The sequence below is a fragment of the Spermophilus citellus genome (genome assembly GCF_964194105.1).
Source record: "Spermophilus citellus genome assembly, chromosome: 7".
Taxonomy (NCBI): domain Eukaryota; kingdom Metazoa; phylum Chordata; class Mammalia; order Rodentia; family Sciuridae; genus Spermophilus; species Spermophilus citellus.
The window spans coordinates 136,542,450-136,562,396 of record NC_138188.1 but is presented as its reverse complement, the minus strand read 5'-3'; the positions used below and the strand labels follow the sequence as shown (position 1 = coordinate 136,562,396).

The window sequence follows — 19,947 nt, the reverse complement described above, 5'->3', positions numbered from 1 at the left end:
CTCACTAAAATGTGTTGTTTAAATGAAATATGCACATTTTCCCAGGACACATCTTATCAAATTTCTCCAAAGTTGGTGTCTCTGTTCCACTATTTAGTGTTATTCATATTGAATTTATGATCCTTACCACTGCTGATTTAGCATAAGAGTTTTAGTCATAATACTGAACTGTTAGGATAAGATTCATATGATAATCATCTGTTTTCTTTAGTCATATTCCATAAAAAGCGGCATGCCCATAAAGCATTCTTTCAAAAACTAGTTTATGAACTTGTCTTTGAGGAAAGCAGAAAACACGAATTCCAAATTTCATTTGTTGCAGGTATTATTCCATAATACAGATACTATATAGCACAAAGTTGATACCAGTCTATAATTACTGGTTTTGTTAGTTTTAGTAGGTAACTGTGAGTACAAAATGATAATGCTTGGCAAAAATGCCCACTAAATATAGCCCAGTGATTTGCCTGAAATAAAACTCTAGTCTGTATGCCATCATTGGTCATACTCTCTATATGCTCTCCTAAGTAATGCTTTTTTGTCCTAAGGACAACAGTAGTGGGTGGGTGTGTCTCCTCCAACCTATCTCTCCTGCCTCCCTCCTCCACAATTTTTCTGTCTATAGGTTACTTAAAGATATAGTTTGTGAGTCTGTTCTGTATGAAATCAAATATTTTGCCTAATAAACATAAAATGACTCTTCCAGGTGAAAAGTTTCAACGTTTTCCTTTCCAAGATCCATCTTCAAATTAAAGGTCTTGTAAATGCATAGCTTTGTTAATTCCTGCACTATTTTATTAGAGAGATTCCATTATCAGAATTTTTTGTTGCACTCATATTAAAAAAAATGCAGATATGGTGGTGGGGTACCTTATTTAGAGGAATGAGTTAGAATTTTTCATCTCTGACTTTTAACCTAGTCCAAGTGTTTGAAATCAAAGTTTGCTGGGTGGTGGCAACACACACCTAGTAATCACTTTTATTAGAGGAAGCTGAAGTTGAAGGATTGCAAATTCCAGGCCAGCCTGGGGAATTTAGGGAGACTGTCTCAAAAAAAAAAATGAACTCAAATGGAAGTTTTAAAGAATTATCAATTATTTTTCAGTATCTTAGAGAAAATAAATGTTAATCCAAAACATTTTTGGATTTTCTAGACCACAGTATTATCTAACAGACCTCTAAGTCCTTAGGGGTGTGGAAAGGCATCTTGGAGAACTTGTTTCCCTTTAATGGTTTAGTCGTGTTTTTCCTCTACATAGTACTAGTTTAGAATCACTACTGTGCAAATTCAAACGGTTATCTTCAGTACATTAAGCCCCCCACCCCTTTACAACCAAATACTGTAGATCAAAAGTGTGCTGAAATTACTCATGAAAAGAATGGCTTACAGTTTTTGCAAGACTGTTTCATTGTACAATTTTTAAGCATACTGGGGTTCCATAAGAACTCTTCTAACTGCCTGAATGTCGGTGACGATTTTTTAAAACACGCAGCATCACACCTGTGATAGGGAGGGGAGAACAAAGTTAAGTGGCTGCACCAGAACCTTTTCAACCAGACAAAAGGCTCTTCCTCCAACGTCCTTAAACGTAGGGGATCTTTCCTAATATTTTCCAGTAGGGGGAACTAAAGACTCACCATCCAGCATTAGCTAGGCTCTGGGAACTGCGTGAGTTCCTGTAAACCGCCTTCTAATCACCGGACAAGCATCAAACAGATACCAGGAGCCTGTGATCACACGTGGGCCCGGCCACACCGGACGCACCGGGGCACCACAGACACTGGCATCCCTTTGATCAAACGTGGCCTCTCTTAATCATCACCGGTCCCGAATGACATTCGCTCTGTAGATTTTGCCGTATTTTCGCGGTGTTATCCTCTCTGGGCAAAAATCCGGCTCTTTTAGAACAGCTGGTGTTAGCTTAGTTAGGTTACCTAGATCTCCCAGATCAGAATCTGTGTTTACCAAATTTCCTTTCGGACATGCCCTTCTCTGGAGTGTAAAGGCTTTGGATATCCCCAGACTCCAAGCTCTTAGTTTCTCGCTTTCCCCATCTTCTGGTGAACTCCCTAGCGTCCCAAGATCCCGCGTCAAAACTCATCTTTGAGAGGTCATAAGGCAACTGAGTACTGTAAGAGGGGATGCCACCTCTTCCTTTGCCCCCCGCGCCCGGAATTCTTTAGGGCCATAGATCTTGGCTAAAAGGAGCTGGTAGAGGTTAAAGATTTCTCCCCCCCGCCCCCCCCCCCCGCCTAGGTTTTCCCCCACTTCCTAGTGCCTTTCATAACCATGTAGGAAGTACCAGCACACCACCTTCCCACTCCAAAAGGTGGTTTTATTTCCTTTCCTTTCTCCCTCCTGCTCAGCTTCTCATTTTGCTAAAAGGTGAAGAGTGAGTGTTTGTGTGATTTTTACGCGTAATGAGGCTGCGCCCTGGGTCCTAGAGGATGATCTTTTTTCAGAAAGCGTGTGCAGCTCCAGCAGACGGAGGGATGAATAATTAGGAAGGGCTTCCATGAAATCACTCACCGAGAAAATTACCTGCCCATTAAACGGGACGCGGCGAGGAGCAGGAGGCTAGAGCCCACCTATCGCCTCCCGAGGCGGGAAGGAGGGGGACGAGGAGGCGCAGAGAAGGGGAAGGAGTTGACCGGTGGCCCCGGTCCTTGGCAGCCAGCGGAGCTCCAAATTTGTTAATTTCCGTCCCCCCAGGGCTCTCGACTCTCCAGACCCCTCCACAGTCCCCGGCGGGCTGTTGCCCCTGCACGAGTGGGGTGGCGGAGTCTGGAGGTGGAGAGCTCAGTGCACCCCCCCATCCCCCCACCCCTCCCCGGGGCAGACTCCCAGCAGCTTCATTCCTCCCCTCCCCTCCCCTCCCGCCTCCTCGCCTTCCCTCCTCTAAGTCCTTCCACCCGCGGCAGCTGCAGGAGGAGGCGAACGCTCTTCAGCCCCGCTGCCGGAGCAGCGGCAGTGGCAGCGGCTGGACCAGAGGGACAGGCGGCTGGACCGCGCCTGGCGGCTGGACTGTGCGCTCCTATTCTCTCCCGCTCCTGGGTCTTGGGCTCGCTCGCCCAGTGCCACTCTTGCCCAGTGCCGCTGGGTGCACAATCGCTCAGAGGCGGCACCGCCGGGTGGCCGCAGCCTCAGTCCTGCCCCTCCCTCCCTTCAGCCTCACCACGTAGGAGTTCGGATTCTCCACCCGTTTTCTTTCCCTTTTCCTCTCTTTTGGAAACGAGAGGTGGAGGGCGGCAACAAGGCTGCAAAGGAGAGGCCCGCCTGCAAAGTGTTGCTTTGACACATCCTTATTATGGAAGTTAAGTGAAAAAAAAAAAACAAAAAACAAAAAACAAACAAACAAAAAAAACCCAAAAAAACTCCGGGACGTGTTGCTGCTACGGAGAAGGAGAAGGGGAAAGGAAACCAGTAGGCAGGCCAATGGTTTTTCGGCAGCTCTCTGGCAAGTTTGTGGAACACTTTCTAGGAATTAGATCTTTTTCCTCCTCCTTCATCTTCTTGACTTCTGAAGAAAGAACTTGGCTTTGGATTGCAATGGAACCAAAGGAGAGAGGGTTAGACACACTTGAGTAATCTCTCCGGCTGGGGTAAATTTGTGGGAATTTAGGAATCAGAGTGTGAAAATACAGCAGCCTTTGAAGTGCCCTCCGTTAATTTGGATGGATCTAAGCGTGTCCCACTCAAGAACTGGACACCAACCCCTTGATCTTGTGATTTGCTCTTCTTGATTCTAAGTAGTATTTAGAAAAGTCTGAACTTTGGACCTACCTCTTTCTTTGATACTTATTTTTGTACTTTTGCTCTCTGGGATTGGTTTCTAAAACAATCTGGATCGTTTTTAATATGTCAAAATGAGTCTGCTGATGTTTACACAACTACTGCTCTGTGGATTTCTATATGTTCTGGTTGATGGTAAGTTAAAAACGCTTTTATCCTTTTTCGGTCGTCCCACTCCCAGCATTTCTTTCTGAGTCTGATGTGGGTTATACATAAAATGACATTATGTCTGCTGGTCAGTTTGGCCAGTCAGGAGTTCTTTAGGGGCAGAGGTGTTAGGTCTTTTGTTTCTATACTGCTGCAAGTGGAACACGTTAATAGTACCTATTGTCGTTATTTTTGTAATTTACTTAATTAATTGAGAAATTGGATAACAAATGATGGGCTCTCAGCTTTGTTAGGAGAAGAAATATCAAAGTGAATATCCTGAAAGACCCTAATGCCTAATGTGCCTGCTCTCTGTTTGGTGTTTACCCTGATATCTAAACTTTGGCTTAGAAATTCAAGGGAGGAACTATTGTAACAGACACTATGAGGCAGGTTCAATGGGTCAGGAATTTGAGATTGGGTATCACAGGGATCAATGTGTATCACCTGCGTGCCAGTGAATGCTATCCTAGCATGAAATCAGAATGAAGAATTTAGATCACAGAGAGAAAACTGTCAAAAGTGAGACTGGGCGAGGCTCCAGCAAGGGGCAGATGCAGGCGTGGAGCACTCAGCTCAGTCCCCAGAGGGCAAACACAATGGGGACCTGAAACAGGTGCTATAGGTGTCTCCCTCTAGGTTGAGTCAGTCTGTCAAGCAGATAGCATTCTGCCTCTGATTCTCCTGTCTTTTGTTCTGATTCTGTTTCCTGGGATATTTTCATAGAATGTCAGTATTTTGTGAGACTATTACAAAACCCTTTTTGTAGCTGTTTTTAATGAACTGTGGAAATAATAATAAGGAAATCTTTTTCTTCAATAGAAGAAAGTCAAACAAATATTTGGTATTAGCCTTCTGTGGACTTTAAATTTATTTTATCAATGGAAAATATTGATAAGAACACCCCTCCCCTCTGGAAATAGGGATTGCAATACTTTTGTTTTCAGTTATGAATTTGTAAGAATTTGAGCTGCATTAGTCCAAATATTGGAGTCATCATAATAATGTGTTGTCACATAAACTTCCTTTAGCATTTGCATTGTGGATGAATTCATTATTTGGGACACTGCCCATTTTTATCCATCTATGGGAGCTAACTTTATTCCTGGCAGTTGCTGCATGGTATCTAATGTATTGGACTGAGAAAGGAAGCCTTTCTAGAAACATGAGGCAATACAGATGAGTTTACCTACTGTCAAGTGGCTGTATTCAATCATGGACTACATGAGTACCTATGCCCCCCAGCAATAGTAGGCAAGGGATGCTTGTGTGCTGGCTGCTTCTTTTTCCCTCCTAAGTGATCATTGTGAATTATACTGGGGCAATATCTATAATCATATGTATAATCATTCTCCATACATTTTCTTTTCTAACACATTTACCTTTACAATATATTTACATTACCATATTATAAAGATTTACATATTTATCCCAAGTATATTTGATCATGATAAGACTTTGGTATAGCCATTAAAACAGTATGTCCTCATAAGCCACAATTTTACATACTTCAGCAACAGAAAGGCATGCATAAACTATGTATTAGACTACAGAATTATCACCAAGTTTTTAAAATCAAGTGTGTATCTAGAAGGAATACAATTAATTTGCTCAGTGGAGGTGACAGAGGGAATCAGAAGAGCTCAGTGTTACAGAATGTAATTAATGTACCCGGGTGTTTGGAGGTATATGAAACAAATGCAATTAACCAGCTTGCTAGAACAGCAGTAGCAAGACATCATTTCTCTCTTTCTCTCCCTCCCTCCTTTCTTCCCTCCCTCCTTTCATTCTTCTCTTGCTCCTTCCTTCCCTTCTTCCCTCCCTTATAACCCTCCCTCCCTTCTTTCCTTACTTCTTTCCCACACTCCTCCCACTTCCTGCTCCAAAGACACACCTAGAACCTTTGTTCTGATTTAACATTATAGGATCAGGGGTCATAATTTGTCTGGACCATAATTATACAGCAGAATTCATAGTACATTGTGGAAAATACCCAGGGGTAGAATAGTTTAGACTGAAGAGGCAATGTTAATTTTTTTTTCTCATGTGAAACTAGTTTTGTATGTAGCATCTGCTATGTTGAAATCAACGGAAACTGTGGACACTCTTATTGAATTAGTATGTAAATCATATGTTTGACATTGGATTGCCTTTGGATACTTCAGAATGATGACAGCTTCTCTATGGGGATTGTTGAAATTTGGGATGTGGACAACACTGCCCTCTAGGCTGTTTGGATACCTTGGGACTCAGTGTTCACATATATAATGAGGAAGCTGGTTTGTAGGATCTGTAAGCTTTGTTACTTTTCCAGGATGCTGTGATGTCTATTTACTTATTATCCTTCTTGGAGGTGTGTGCTTATTCTCCACATGAATTTCAAATTTCAAGAAGCTTGTATCATTTCAAAGATATACCGACTATCCTTGTGCTAGACGCAGAAATTAATTTTATTCAGTGACAAATGATACATAGATTTGCATTGAAATTTGCTTGGTGGGTTATTTATATGTGCATTTTTATAGTGTTTGAAAAAAATGTTAGAGTTTTGCCTCCTTATATAAGATATGTGCTAATATTATTTATGATTTTTTAGAATCCTGTCCCTGTAGCAATCCATAGGGAATAAATATTATGTTAGTTGAGAATATTAGTTGAGAACTGCAGAAAAACTTTTCTGTTTTGTATGTAAAGAAAGATTTTTTTCATTTGGTACAGATTAATTAACCACATTCAGATTTTTCTCTATATAGGAAAATACATATTGGGTTTAAAGTTGTTTTCTAGATTTTCTTTGTTTTTAACTAATAATGGAGTTTTTCAATCATTTATAATAAAGCAATTTTAACTATCAGACTTTATATTATCATCATGATTGCATACCTTGATCTGTTGATCTAATAGCTTTAAAATATTTGTGAAAAAGTGCTTTTAAAATGAGAATGGATTTCTCATCTTTACTTCTTTTTTAAAATGGAAATGGTACATGTGATATTTGGGGAGATAAAGATAATGCGTGTGCATAGTGCAGATGTATAATCTCAAATAGGTTTATACATTTTGCTAAAGTGCTCCTTTCAGTAATGGGCTCATTATTGTGGCCATATGTAGCCAATTTCAAAACTTAAATGGCATATAAGTAACCTGTAATGTGTTCTTGCAGCTATGCAGTAATGTCATGTTTGAATTGGCTTTGTTTGAATAACCTTTGATGCTATGCAACATGTGGACCATAAACCAAAAGGATTTCTTAGAACATTAAACAAGGATATCTAAAAGAACATTAAAAGTCATGGTTATACAGAAGGAACAGTTCTGATCATCTCATCTCTGAGCAGCTTGTATCAAAATTGTATCTTTGATAATAAAAATATGGATATGTGAGCACATTGCATAAATGTGGATACATACATAGTGATGAAAGAAGCGTGTGTGTGTGTGTGTGTGTGTGTGTGTGTGTGTATGTTTGTGTGTATCTAGTTCTATCTGCTTAAGAAACCTAATCTGTTAGACATTCATTTACTTCCAATGTGCATTTTGGTCTCTGACAAATATTAAGAGAGAATTTTCATCTTATTTCTTTCCCTTTTCTTCTTTTTCTCATCCTCCTTTTCCTTCCTTCTCATTTTTCTGGTTCTTTTCCTCTTTCTCCTTTTTTGAATCTTGAAAAAGGAATTAGAGAAACATTTCAAGAAGATAAGTGAGAGTATTTCTTGAATAATACTTAACAATAATAGAAATAATAATAATAATAATAATAGAAAATTTGCAGTTAAGGGCAATGTATTAATTATGTTTTAACTTTAGGTTAGGTGTATCCAATTAGGGTTTTGGCTTCCTTGCTTTTCTGCCGTAGTCTGACTGGGCACAAATCACGAGCCACTCAAGCAGGAACTCCACCAGCACACTCCACACATGCTCCCCAGGAACTCTCCCAAACGCCACCACGCGACTCCTCCAGGAACACACCACCCACCAACCGGAACTCCCCCCACTGTGCGCATGCACCCACTGCACCCACTCTCTGAATCCCGCAAGAACTCCACGGGAACTCCAAAGTAGCGGGCGCCCAAGGCAGCAAGAGCAGCCCTATACTGGATAGTAAAGGTCTAATATACAAAATTGAATCAATCCAGCATCATCTTAATGGCTCGTTTCTCAACCATTACTTCTGGCAAAATGCCAGGGGCCATTCTGACTCAGCTGTGGCTCTCTACACTTTTCTTTAAAGATACTAAGTTTATACAACCTTGTTTTTTATAGATCTTATATTTTTCTAGTTTAGATAAACAAAAGTCTTCATATCTGAATTCGAGTAGAAATAGAAACTTTATAGAGTACCATTTCACAGATTTTGCTTAAAGAAAAGAATTTTTCTTTCTTAATTGTGTATCTAGATATAGGCCTGTCAACATAAATCAGTACATTAATATGAATATTTATTTTAATCTTCTTTTGAAAAATTATTGAATAAAGAATGAATTTGGGCTGGGGTTGTGGCTCAGCGGTAGAGCACTTGCCTAGCACATGTGAGGCGCTGGGTTGGATCCTCAGCACCACATAAAAATAAATAAAATTTAAAAAAAAATTAAAAGAATGAATGGGTGACTGTAGTCTTTTTTAATGTTTTTAAATTTGTTTTAATTAGTTATACATAACAGTAAAATGCATTTTGGTACAGCATATGATTTCTCATTCTTTCAGGTTATACACAATGTAGAGATGATTCTAGTGTTTTAAGGAGAAATTTCTAAAAACTCTTTCAATGTTTAGCAAGGTGTTTATCATTACCATAATAGTCATGTAATATGCCATCTAATGAGTGGCATGCTCACCCAAAATACCTGTCCCTAACTGAAAACAGCATTGAAGTAACTTGGGCCTCAACTTTCTTCTTCATGTTCTTTGCTGACTCATGTCCTTAGCATTTATTCTTTACTCTATTGGAAATGCTCTTACCTGGATCTTTGTATTGGTAGGTGAGTCTTTCAATTGATTTCGTTAAGTTCCTGTTTCAATATGTCTTCAAAAATAAAGGTATATTAGTCATTTTTTTGTTACTACAAAAATACAAAGACAAAAGGTTTATTTTGGCTTATACTTTTGGAGGTTTCCATTTGGGATGGGTAGACTGCATTGCTTTTAGGCCTGCAGTGACACATCATGGTGGGAAGGCATTTTTACCTTATGGCCAGAAGCAAAAGAGAAGAAGGGGAAGTGATTGAGTCCCCCTGTCTCCTTCGTGAGAATGAAACCAAAGACCTAAGTTCTTCTCACTCTGCCTTACCTTCTCCTAATAGTACCAACTTGAGGACTAAGTCTTTAAAACATGGGCTTTTGGGAAAAAAATCAATTTCTAAAATTTTTCCCCTTAAGACACAATTGGGCTACACCCTTTATCTTTCTTAAAATATTTCATCTTTTTTGGAAGTGTGCTTGTTAGTGAGTGAGTGTGTGTGTGTGTGTGTGTGTGTCTGGTGTGTGTGTATCAAAAATTGTGAAGAGACTGACATTTTAACTTATTTGCAAACTAAAAAGAGCTGCATGAATAGCAGCAAAAGACATGAGATTGATGGGTCAGAGATAATGGCCTTTATTAGTCATGCCACAATAAGCAGCATGGTTCATATTTGTGTTGATTTGCTTAGTCTCTGGGGCGGGGGTGCAGATAGATAAATGATGCATACATAGTGGGTTTTTCTCACAACTGAGGAAGCCTGAACTTGGAACCTGAATATTTATAATAGGCAATAATGTAACTTGCCCCACCTATGCCTTGGGTAGCATTATTATCTTGACCCTTAAGGAAATCTGCTTTCTCTTCTCAAAGGGGACAGTCTCTATTTTCTAAAATATGTGAACTCTATTTCAATAAATATCTATGAAAATACAGTTTGGAAGAAAACAGTAGTTAGTGCCTCTGCTAGCAAGACATGCAGAAACAAGAAGATCAGCATGTTCTCCCCCAGGTAGACAGGTATGGACATTGGTTTGTTTATTGTCTGTCTCTTCCACTTAGTGACTCCTCCACTAAACTGCTAGGTCAGGGACTTAGGAGTCATGTTTACCAATGTACTCTAGTGCCTAGAGCACTGAATGACACATAGTAGATAGTCAAATATTTGTCAAATAAATGCAACTGTACTTATGGAGTAATTTTGACATGTTGATTTTCATGCCTTAACCCAACACATGAGATGTTTCCCATTTGAGCTAGGGTGTGTGTGTGTGTGTGTGTGTGTGTGTGTGTACAGAAACTAAGAAAGATAGCTTACAAACTATATATTGACTAAAATGACACCATGATTTCTGGTTATTTAAAATTTTGCCTTTTGCCTATCAGAATATACAGAATTGACCATTTGGTTTGGTATACCTCTTTCCAGTCAAAGAAAGGTTATTTTATCTCGTGATTATTTTCACATTCACTCTTTCCTGATCCCAACACCAACACTGCTGTGTTTTTTAACAGACTGTTGATTGTTATGCATATTTTGATAAGGCATTTTTCAGATGATTCTGATAGTCCTTAGTAGGACCATACATTCTCCCCTACTCTGAGCAACATAATGATATCTAGCCTAAGATTTGAGACTTTCTTTTACATTTATGTCAGATTTCACTTTCCACTTAAACATTAGCAACAAATAAAAATTATTTCCCTAGTTTGGAAATGGAATCAAATAGATTAGCCCTAAAATTGGTCCCCAGATATATAGCTCCCAAGTAATTGAAAAATAAAAGGAATATTAAAAGTAATATCCCCAGTAATGGACATCACCCTGTTCTATCTGTTCTTGTAATCATCACACCCAAGGAGCTGTTTACCATCCTTGACACTGAGCTGAGATACATTCAAGAATTTGGCAAGTGGAGCCTTTTTTGCAAAGTTACTTTTGGTTTATGAAAATGAATGGAAGCCTTAATAGGAAAATTTATTTTTCAAAAGTAATAAATGTCAGCCTAGATAATTCTCTGAACTTTGGTGTTTAAATCTTTTCTCTTTTTCTCTAGCAGATTTGCAGAGATGTAATTCATATACTGTAAAAACTTACCTGTTCAAAGTGTGTAGTTCAGTATTTTTAGCATATTTACAAAGTTATGTAATCATCACTAGAACCTAACTTTATAATTACCTCAAAAAGAAATCTTGTACTCTGTTCAGTGTGCAATGTGATCTCCTACTATAGGAAACCACTTGTCTACTTTTCTGTTTCCATAGAATTGTCTGTTCTGGACATTTCATGTATTTGGAATAATGCAAATCATGACATTGTGTGACCAGCTTCTTTATCAGAGTGTAATATTTTCAAGGGTCATTATGTGGTAGCATGAATCTGTACTTCTTTTTTTTATATTACTGAAAAATATTCCATGTTACTTATTATTTAGCTTATCAACTGTGAACTATTATGGAGATTGCTGCTTTGAATATTCATGTGCCTAATTTTTATATAGACAGTGTTTTTCATTTTCTACATTTACCCTAGACTGAAAGTTTTGGGTCATGGCAACTCTAGACTTAACCTTTTGGGTAACTGCATGACTATTTTCCAAAGTGTCTATACAATCTTACATTCCCACTAGTGGTGTTTATGGTAGATATTTTAATTTAAATAAATTATTGAATATCCTTCATAAGTTGTTTTACATTGAATCTATTTTATATTACAAAAATATGTATTTAATTTCCAATAGTCCTAATTTCTCATTGGTTTGCTAATTGTTGTTTTTCAAATCTTTAGTTGCCCTGTAGGGTCTTATGAATACGGTTAACAATACTGAACCGGTCACTTTTAGCAGAGATCTCAAAAATATTAAACATAAATCATACAATGTGATCATCTCAGAACTAGAATAAATACATATAATTATGTGGCACAAATCTCTATTATTGGGACACATGGAGAATTGAAGGTCAGAGATTTTTATATTCCTTGTCCCAGAACCCCTTGCTACTTAATGATGGAGCGGAATCTAGAGCCTAGGGAAGTTTTATGTCTATAACATACTTGTTCCTGTGAGAGACTGTTTCTAGTTTCCTAGCCCTAAAACTTTGTAACAGGAATTTCAGCGTGCTGTTTATAATGCATGAAAATGACAAATTGTTTTCCTAAACATGTCAGTGGGAACATCAGCCTGGATATGTTGAGGTTATCATTTGATTCAGCACATGCTAATTGAGTATCCATTTATAGACAGGACAACTTGCTGGGCTCTGTGAGGACCATAATAACTGTAAAATTGATTCCATCTTTAAGGATATTCCTATTTAATAAGGCAGGTACCAAATGTTCAATTCACCAAAATAAAAGTAGTGTCCAATAAATGGGAGTTTGATGACATTCACGGCAGAGTGTGAGAACTTCAAGAAGGAATAGGTAATTTTAAGCTTATATTATCTAAGAAAGGTAAGCACCCATGGGTTTCTTAACCTGGGCCTCAGAGGAGCAGTGAGGAGTTTGATGGGTGAAAAAATTAGAAATTTCATTTCAGCAAAAGGAGGAGAAAGAAGAATGTTGTGGATAGGACAAAAGCATGCTAAAGGGAAAGATAGGAAATGTACTTTGGTTGCAATATTGTTTGTAGGGAAGAAGCATGTTAATGATAATTAAAAGACTGTTGGCAAAGAATACTGAGTGAGTTTCAACAAGCAATTTAAACTCTGTATGCCTCAGTGTCCTTATCTGTAAATGAGGCATGGTATCAATGTCTCTCTGATACAGTTGTTATGAAGAATAAATGAATATATATAGGAAAATAAATGTATTATTCTCTGAATGGGACCTGATGTTTTATAAGCACCATCTCAATGTTACTAGCATTTTCATTATCATTCCTCACTACTGTGACCAAGGAATTAACCAGACGAGAACTTTGGCTGTCAAACTATTTGGGAGCTACATTTGGGATACATTTCTATGACAATTTTAATATAATGTTTTTCAAACATGAGTCTTCAAATGACTGATGAGAATTTTTGCTGCCTCTTAAGTGGATGCATCTGTGACCACACCTATGCAGCTGTGACAAACGTGCTATGACATGTGTGTTTCCATTGCATCATTTGCTGATTGCAGAGCAAATGGCATTCCCAAGTGCATAGTGTTATGAATGAAAGGAATAAACAAGGGGGACATACTGCAGATAGCAATTTTTGCTAACAAATGGAATATGCTTGGATAATGCTGCATTTTATTTCATGTCGACAGTTTACATTCTATCCAGAATATTTTACCTGGTGCTTTTGATGTAAAGTACCAAGGAGATAAATCTTGTATAAGATCAACTTACTGAGTCCTAATTTAACACTCCTACTATGGAAAATATTTTGAAAACCCAATATTGAGCCTCATTTTCTATTTTTATCTAGATAACCCAATTTTGTAGTATAGACATTGGTTCTAATAATTACCCATTATTCAGATTTGCATAATGAGTGTTTGTATATATCAGAAAGGATAACCTAAATATAACAATATCATGACTACTAAGGAAGGGGCACTCCTTGGGTGACCAAAAGGTCTGGACTTCAGAGTCAGTCTTTCTACCTATTAATTGTATGGTCTTGAACCCTTACAAATTTTTTTTTTTATAAAGGTGAGATTTTACTGTGCACTCTCCAAGGTCTGCCTCAAACTTAAATTCTTTTTTCTAAGTAATTTCATTTAATGCTTTATTGTATGTTATCATTCTTGAGTACATTTTAAGGAGAAATTTTGGCCTAGAAAAAATATTGAAAAATATGCCTAAATATGCATCTTTGAAAACTATCATGGTCTATTGTCCAATCTGCCTGCCAAATGTGAGCTCAATGACATGGATATGAATGGTGGGCAAATGTCACTAATCTTATAATTCACATCCACATTTGTTCATTAATGACCAGTAGTACTTACATTTTCTTTATGAATAATGGAAGTTAAAAAAAATAATACTGCTAAAAAAATAATAGTCTTCAGTCATTGTGTTTAGGTTTATGACCTCTTAACTAGAACCATATGCAACATAGTAGCTATAGCTCAGGAGGGTTAATAGCCATTTTTTTTAATTTCTGTGGCAAGGATTGATGTGGGATCTATTTCCCCTTGTTTTGGGTCCCAAGATTTTTTGGAAATTAGCTGTAGAACATGGAATATAACAACAATCCCAGTACACTGCTTTTGAGTTTAAACAAGGATCACCTAGTTAAAATCAAACTGGAATTAAGAGATTTGTCCAAAACCTCTGCCATATTTATAACCAATTAAAATGTTCATAAGTACGATCAAAAAGAGGAGAATTTTTGACTTTTAAAAAAATTGTCAGGAATTTTTCTTTGTTTTTTTTTTTTTTTTAAAGAGAGAGTGAGAGAGGAGAGAGAGAGAGAGAGAGAGAATTTTTTTTTTTTTTTAATATTTATTTTTTAGTTCTCGGCGGACACAACATCTTTGTTGGTATGTGGTGCTGAGGATCGAACCCGGGCCGCACGCATGCCAGGCGAGCGCGCTACCACTTGAGCCACATCCCCAGCCCCAGGAATTTTTCTTTGTAAAGAAAAGTTTATAAATCTTTATAAATCAAGGTTAGAGCTATACTTTAAAGTTTTGCAGTGTATATTTTCAAATACTAGCAAAGAACACAGTATGGTTAGACTAATTTGTTTAACTCTGCCTCCTAATCATAGAATATGATTTTTGGTATTGCATTGAATTAAAGAAATTTAGGATGAATCTAGAAATAGGCATTCAGTTGTGTTTTATAACTTTGATCCTCTGAATATTGTTAAATAACAGTGTAGTATTGAAAATCAAGCCCATTGTTGATAAGTTAGAGAGGGCATTCTTCCACTTTCTCCTCCTAGATAGCCAACAACAGGTTGGTTGTTGTTAACCTTTATCTGGCTTGCCAATCTTATTATGTATTGGAAAAGAAATTGGGTAGAGAAAAGAGTATAACTTTTTTTTTGTACTAGGGATTAAATACAGGTACTTTAGCATTGAGTCATATCCCCAGAACTTTTTTTTGTTTTATTTTGAGACAGAGTATCACTAAGTTGCTTAGGGCCTCTGTGGGCCCTAAACCTTGCTGAGGCTGGCCTTGAACTTGCAATCTTCCTGCCTTAGACTTCTGAGTCCCTGATATGACAAATTTAATTCACCAGGCCCAGCTTGCCTATAATCTTTTGCAAATAAAACCAGTTATGACATTCATCAGCATTTTATTTCCAGGCAAAATGGACTTTCAAGAGTTAGAACACATAATTTGATGTTGTGGGAACATTATTGACTGCAATTTATTTCATTTAACCTCAAGACTTAAAAATTGAAAATGCAAAAATATTTCAAGGGTGCATAATGCCTGCATGCACAAAACTTAAAACTGTCATTCAGTGGGGATTCATAGCCTCCTCTTCTCCTCCAAACATGGTCAATTCTGTTTAAAAACTTCACCGGAGAAGAAGTGCTCAGAGACTCAATGGTGGTGTTTTTTCCATGGCTCTTATGAAAATAAGTAAGTGTTTTTGTAGTTAAGTAGTTTTTTAAGTGCTTCAGTCCCACTGAAACCCTGAATAATGTCAATTTTTAATACAACATGAAAGTAAAAGAATTTGGGAAAATATGTAACAACATGTGAGTACATATTTTGGGCAAACAAGCTCTTATCCATCTCACCCTCTTACACAGGGCTATAAGAAATGAATTAACTGAGGTGTTTGATGGTTGCTGTCTATTCACAATTCAACACAGAATTTTATTTCAAGAACACTTTCCAGACTATGAATTTGTATTGTACTTTTCTGTTAAACTCTAACACCTGTGATGTTCATCCATTGGATATAATGAAATCCTCCAGATTTGTGATTCTCTCAGTAAATGTGTCTCATTATGTTAAATTTAAATTCCAAGTTTGTTCAACTTTTCAAAAGGAGTTTTTATCTTTTGAATCAGGAGCTATACATGGCATGCAAATAAGATGACCAGACAAATGCTCTTATAGGCTCATCTTTATCAGGATTTGCTTGTAAGTTTTCTAAACATGGAGTGCTTTGGGAGTTTCTGAATTTTTTTTTTTTTTTCATTTGAAATGATCCGGGAGATTCAAGGATATATCTGGGAGGGGTAATCTTTGTGAACTGTAAGGGGTCAGTGACAGGGTGCATTATAAATTTAAAAAAAAAAACTGAACTTTTGAATGAAGTGGATCAGACTAGTATCAGACACTAAACTACATAGCAAACAGACAAGCTGATATTTAGTTCTATGGATTGTTAACATTCACATAAAACAGAATTATTTAGCATTTACTGAATCCTTTTTGATAATCAATTTGGGATCAAATGCAAAAGAACATGTGTCTGCTTTGTATGACCCCAAATTCTTCCGTTTTCCCTTTGAGCAGATGACATGCCTTCTTTGCTGACTGATATTGGTTGCTAGGAGAAGTGCACTGGTTTGGTCCCTTCTTATCCAGCAGTAAAACTAAAGAGTGTATTGAGAGAAAGAGGCAGAACATAGTATAGGCCATGAATCATGACTTGTCTCTAATATGTCCACTTTGCTCCAATTTTTTTCTTTAAAAACTTTTGTTTTTACCAATGATGCTTTCTTTCAGCTATTATCTATAATCCTCCTGGAGCCTAAGGGGACAGGGTTGCTAAAGAGAGGCTGTGCTGCTAAGAGTCCACTCAGAGCAGTAATAAAAGCCTTGAGAGTTATTCATGGGGCCACATGAGTGAGAAAGCCCTACTCCGTGAATAGCATCAGTCAGCTGCCTTTGAGATCGGTGATTAATACCTTCTGTTTGTAATGGGGGGGGGAGGCAGACAAGAAAGGTTTTTATACTACTTTGGCCATTTTGCAAATTATATATTATACAGCATCAAAACTTTAGACAAAGAAGTTACTAAATTTTCAATATCTGCAATGTTCTTTTTAAAATGTAGTGTTTTACAAACTGTTAATTGTGACTACTGTCAAGTGAAATTGAAATGGTAAAAATATCACAAATGAGCATTAAAAAAAATCAGCCATCCTTATACTTTGGCAAAGTTTGTGATGATACTGAATTAAATAAAACATGGTATTAGTGATCATAATCAGAATGTTTTCTAGGCACATTTCTTTTACAACATTCAAATAGCATTTTTGTTTGTTTGATGAAGAAACTAATTACAATACTCTTGAGGATGTAGAGAAGCATCTAATGAGAAAGTGTTAAGGGTGGCAGGTGTTAGTTTCCCATGAGCACTTGGATGTAAGGAACAATCTGTGGTTTACAAAGAAGTTGTTATTTGTATGTATATATGTGTGCACAGTAGGTTTTATCTATAGGACAGTTTAGCATAAGGGACTGGAGATGGCATCAATATAATCCCATTACATCATATCTTTTGATCACCTTATATACACACCACAGTTCAAATAAAATGCTTGAGGTTTAGGAACCATGTGGTGCATTGATAGAAAAGTTTCCAGTTTTGGTGGCCTGTTGTGTGTCAACTAGAAAATGTAAATTGATGCTTCTCTAATCTGTTTTTCAGCATGATTCTAATGTCATGCAGATTGTTAATATTTAGATAGTAAATTAAGCCAAACCTTAGTGTTTTTAAAAAATAATTCCCATTTTTCTCTTTATTTTACATTTTTATTTTTGATGGAGTACCCTAGTGTGGTCCTTGAATACACTCTCATGTTCAATCAAAAGAGTATACTTTTACCTGACTCTGAGAATAAACAACATTTAAAAGATTCTGAATGATGTTCTTATAAAATGTTTTTCACTCTGTGGAAGTGAAATATCTTGTTAAGATGTGGTAATACCCAAGGGCAATCAGAGATGAAATTGTAACGATTTGGTGAATGATGTCTAGAGATCAGCTTTAAGTGAGGTCTGATTTAACATCTTTATTAGTGATACAAAGGACAGAACAAAACGATACAGAAATTACATATCTCATTATTATAAAACTATCGTTCTTTCCCTTCCTCCCCTGAAACCACATGGAATGATTCACAAAATTTTAGGAAGAAAAAACTCTTAAGAGAGTAAAAGCTAAAGCTTTATTTAGCATATATATATATAAACAAATCCTTCAGGGAAATAATCAGAAATCTAGATATCTAACTAGAGGGAGAAGCCAGCAAAACAATAAGGCTGAAAGGGCCCAGGGGATAAGTGTAGGAGTCAGGTCAAGGAGAGAATGTGATTCAGATTAGAAGTGTCCTATCCCAGTTTAAAGGTCACGAGATTATAGTGCCCATTTTGGTAGTTTTGCATCACTAACTAGGGAGAGTCCCCTTCAATGAATGTGGCTTAAGTGCAATTGAAATACTTCTTTCATTTTGTGTCTCACTGCCAGAACATGAGAGAGGTTTTGGCAGAAGAGACACAGAAGGATGACCGCTTAAAACCAGAGAAGGCTGCGCTCAGTATCTCTGTATATCCAGGCCTAAGCAGATAAAATCACAATACTAACATGGATTCTGGAAGACCTTTTAAAATATTGGGATGGGGGGATTTGGAAAAATGAAACCATATTCAAAGTATTTTGCCACTCACATTTTTTTTTTTTTTAAAGAGAGAGTGAAAGGGGAGAGAGAGAGAGAGAGACAGAGAGAGAGAATTTTTTTTTTAATATTTATTTTTTAGTTCTCGGCGGACACAACATCTTTGTTTGTATGTGGTGCTGAGGATCGAACCCGGGCCGCACGCAAGCAAGGCGAGCGCGCTACCGCTTGAGCCACATCCCCAGCCCTTGCCACTCACATTTTAGGACTTGTCACAAACCCTGTGACAAGCTATGAGCTGTACTTAGGTGGAAAATACTCATTGAAAATTGTTGACTTAAACTACAGGAGATGCTTAATATAAAGTTGCATTGTAGTTCAAAGGATAATTAGTAAACAGCAAGAGTCTACTATATAAAGAGATGAGAGTTGTAATCAGATGCATTGGTTGAACAGAACCCAGAACATAATACTCTTACTACTTTCAACATTAACAAAATTTTATTAGATGGTCCTGTGTCCTTTGGGGCTATGCAATTTAAGAGAATGTGAAAAATTGGGCCATCTCTATTCTGTAAGAAGCTGGAAAATGGTAACAGGAAAATAGTATCTAAGATTGGCAATATAAGTTGGAGTTCTTTTTTTTCTGTTTTTTATCTGATCCCATTGTTTTGAATAAATTAATAATAGAAGGCAAAATAACGTCCTGTAATTTGATTTAAAAATCAACTTTCATGGTTTAAAGTATTTTCAGATATTCAGTAGCTGTCACATACTAGCTGGTAACCGGCTATTGTTTTATATCATGAATGATAAGCCCAAGAGAACAAAAAGAATGTAGAGCTGGTGCCAGCCCTCATCAACTCCATCTTGTTCTTACAGTCTCAGGGTACCTCTGTTACCATATTCATCTACTTAATACTGAGTCTCTCAGAACTTTTCTGTTAAGGGTAAAAGCTGTAACTAGTTTTAGCATGGCCAGCTCTGGACTTCTGTCACATTATTCAACTCTGCTTGTAGTGAGAAAGTAGCCAATATGTAAATGAATGAGCAGAGCATGTTCCCATAAAATTTTACTAACAAAAAATTTGAGTATTTATTATAATTTTTTTGATATCATAAAATAGTATTTTTTGCTTGCTTTTTTTTCTTCCATTTAAAAATAAAAAAAAAGATATTTCTTATGAGTCATAGCAAGAATAAACAATGGGCCAGATTGTGCCCGAGAGTGGTAAGTTTCTGTTAAGAATATATACTGGTTTTGTTCATTAAGAACTAGAGGAAGAAGGCGTGGGTGGGTAAGTGGTAGAATGGAGTTGGAATCCTGATATATTATTTCTTCAGCTTCATCATGATTCTTTCATTCTTCCCATAAATATTTAAGCTAAATATTTACATACTTGGTTGTGTGTTCTTTTTTTGAACCTAAGGGCGCTTAACCACTGAGCCACATCTACAGCCCTTTTACTTTTTGAGACAAGGTTTTGCTAAGTTGCTTAGGGCCTCGATAGGTTGCTG

The 19,947-nt window shown here is 37.2% G+C and overlaps 1 protein-coding gene across 1 annotated transcript in view; it reads left to right on the top strand.

Moving 5' to 3' along the window:
* Positions 1 to 3,160: 3,160 nt before the first annotated feature.
* ROBO2 (roundabout guidance receptor 2) overlaps positions 3,161 to 19,947 on the top strand; it is a gene marked incomplete at its 3' end in the record, with an annotated part of 571,084 nt that continues 554,297 nt past the window's right edge. Inside the window, exon 1 of the mRNA XM_081301980.1 lies at positions 3,161 to 3,928. Within this exon, the coding sequence (XP_081158106.1) occupies positions 3,868 to 3,928 (61 nt within the window). The 5' untranslated portion in view covers positions 3,161 to 3,867. The remainder of the gene's footprint in view (positions 3,929 to 19,947) is intronic.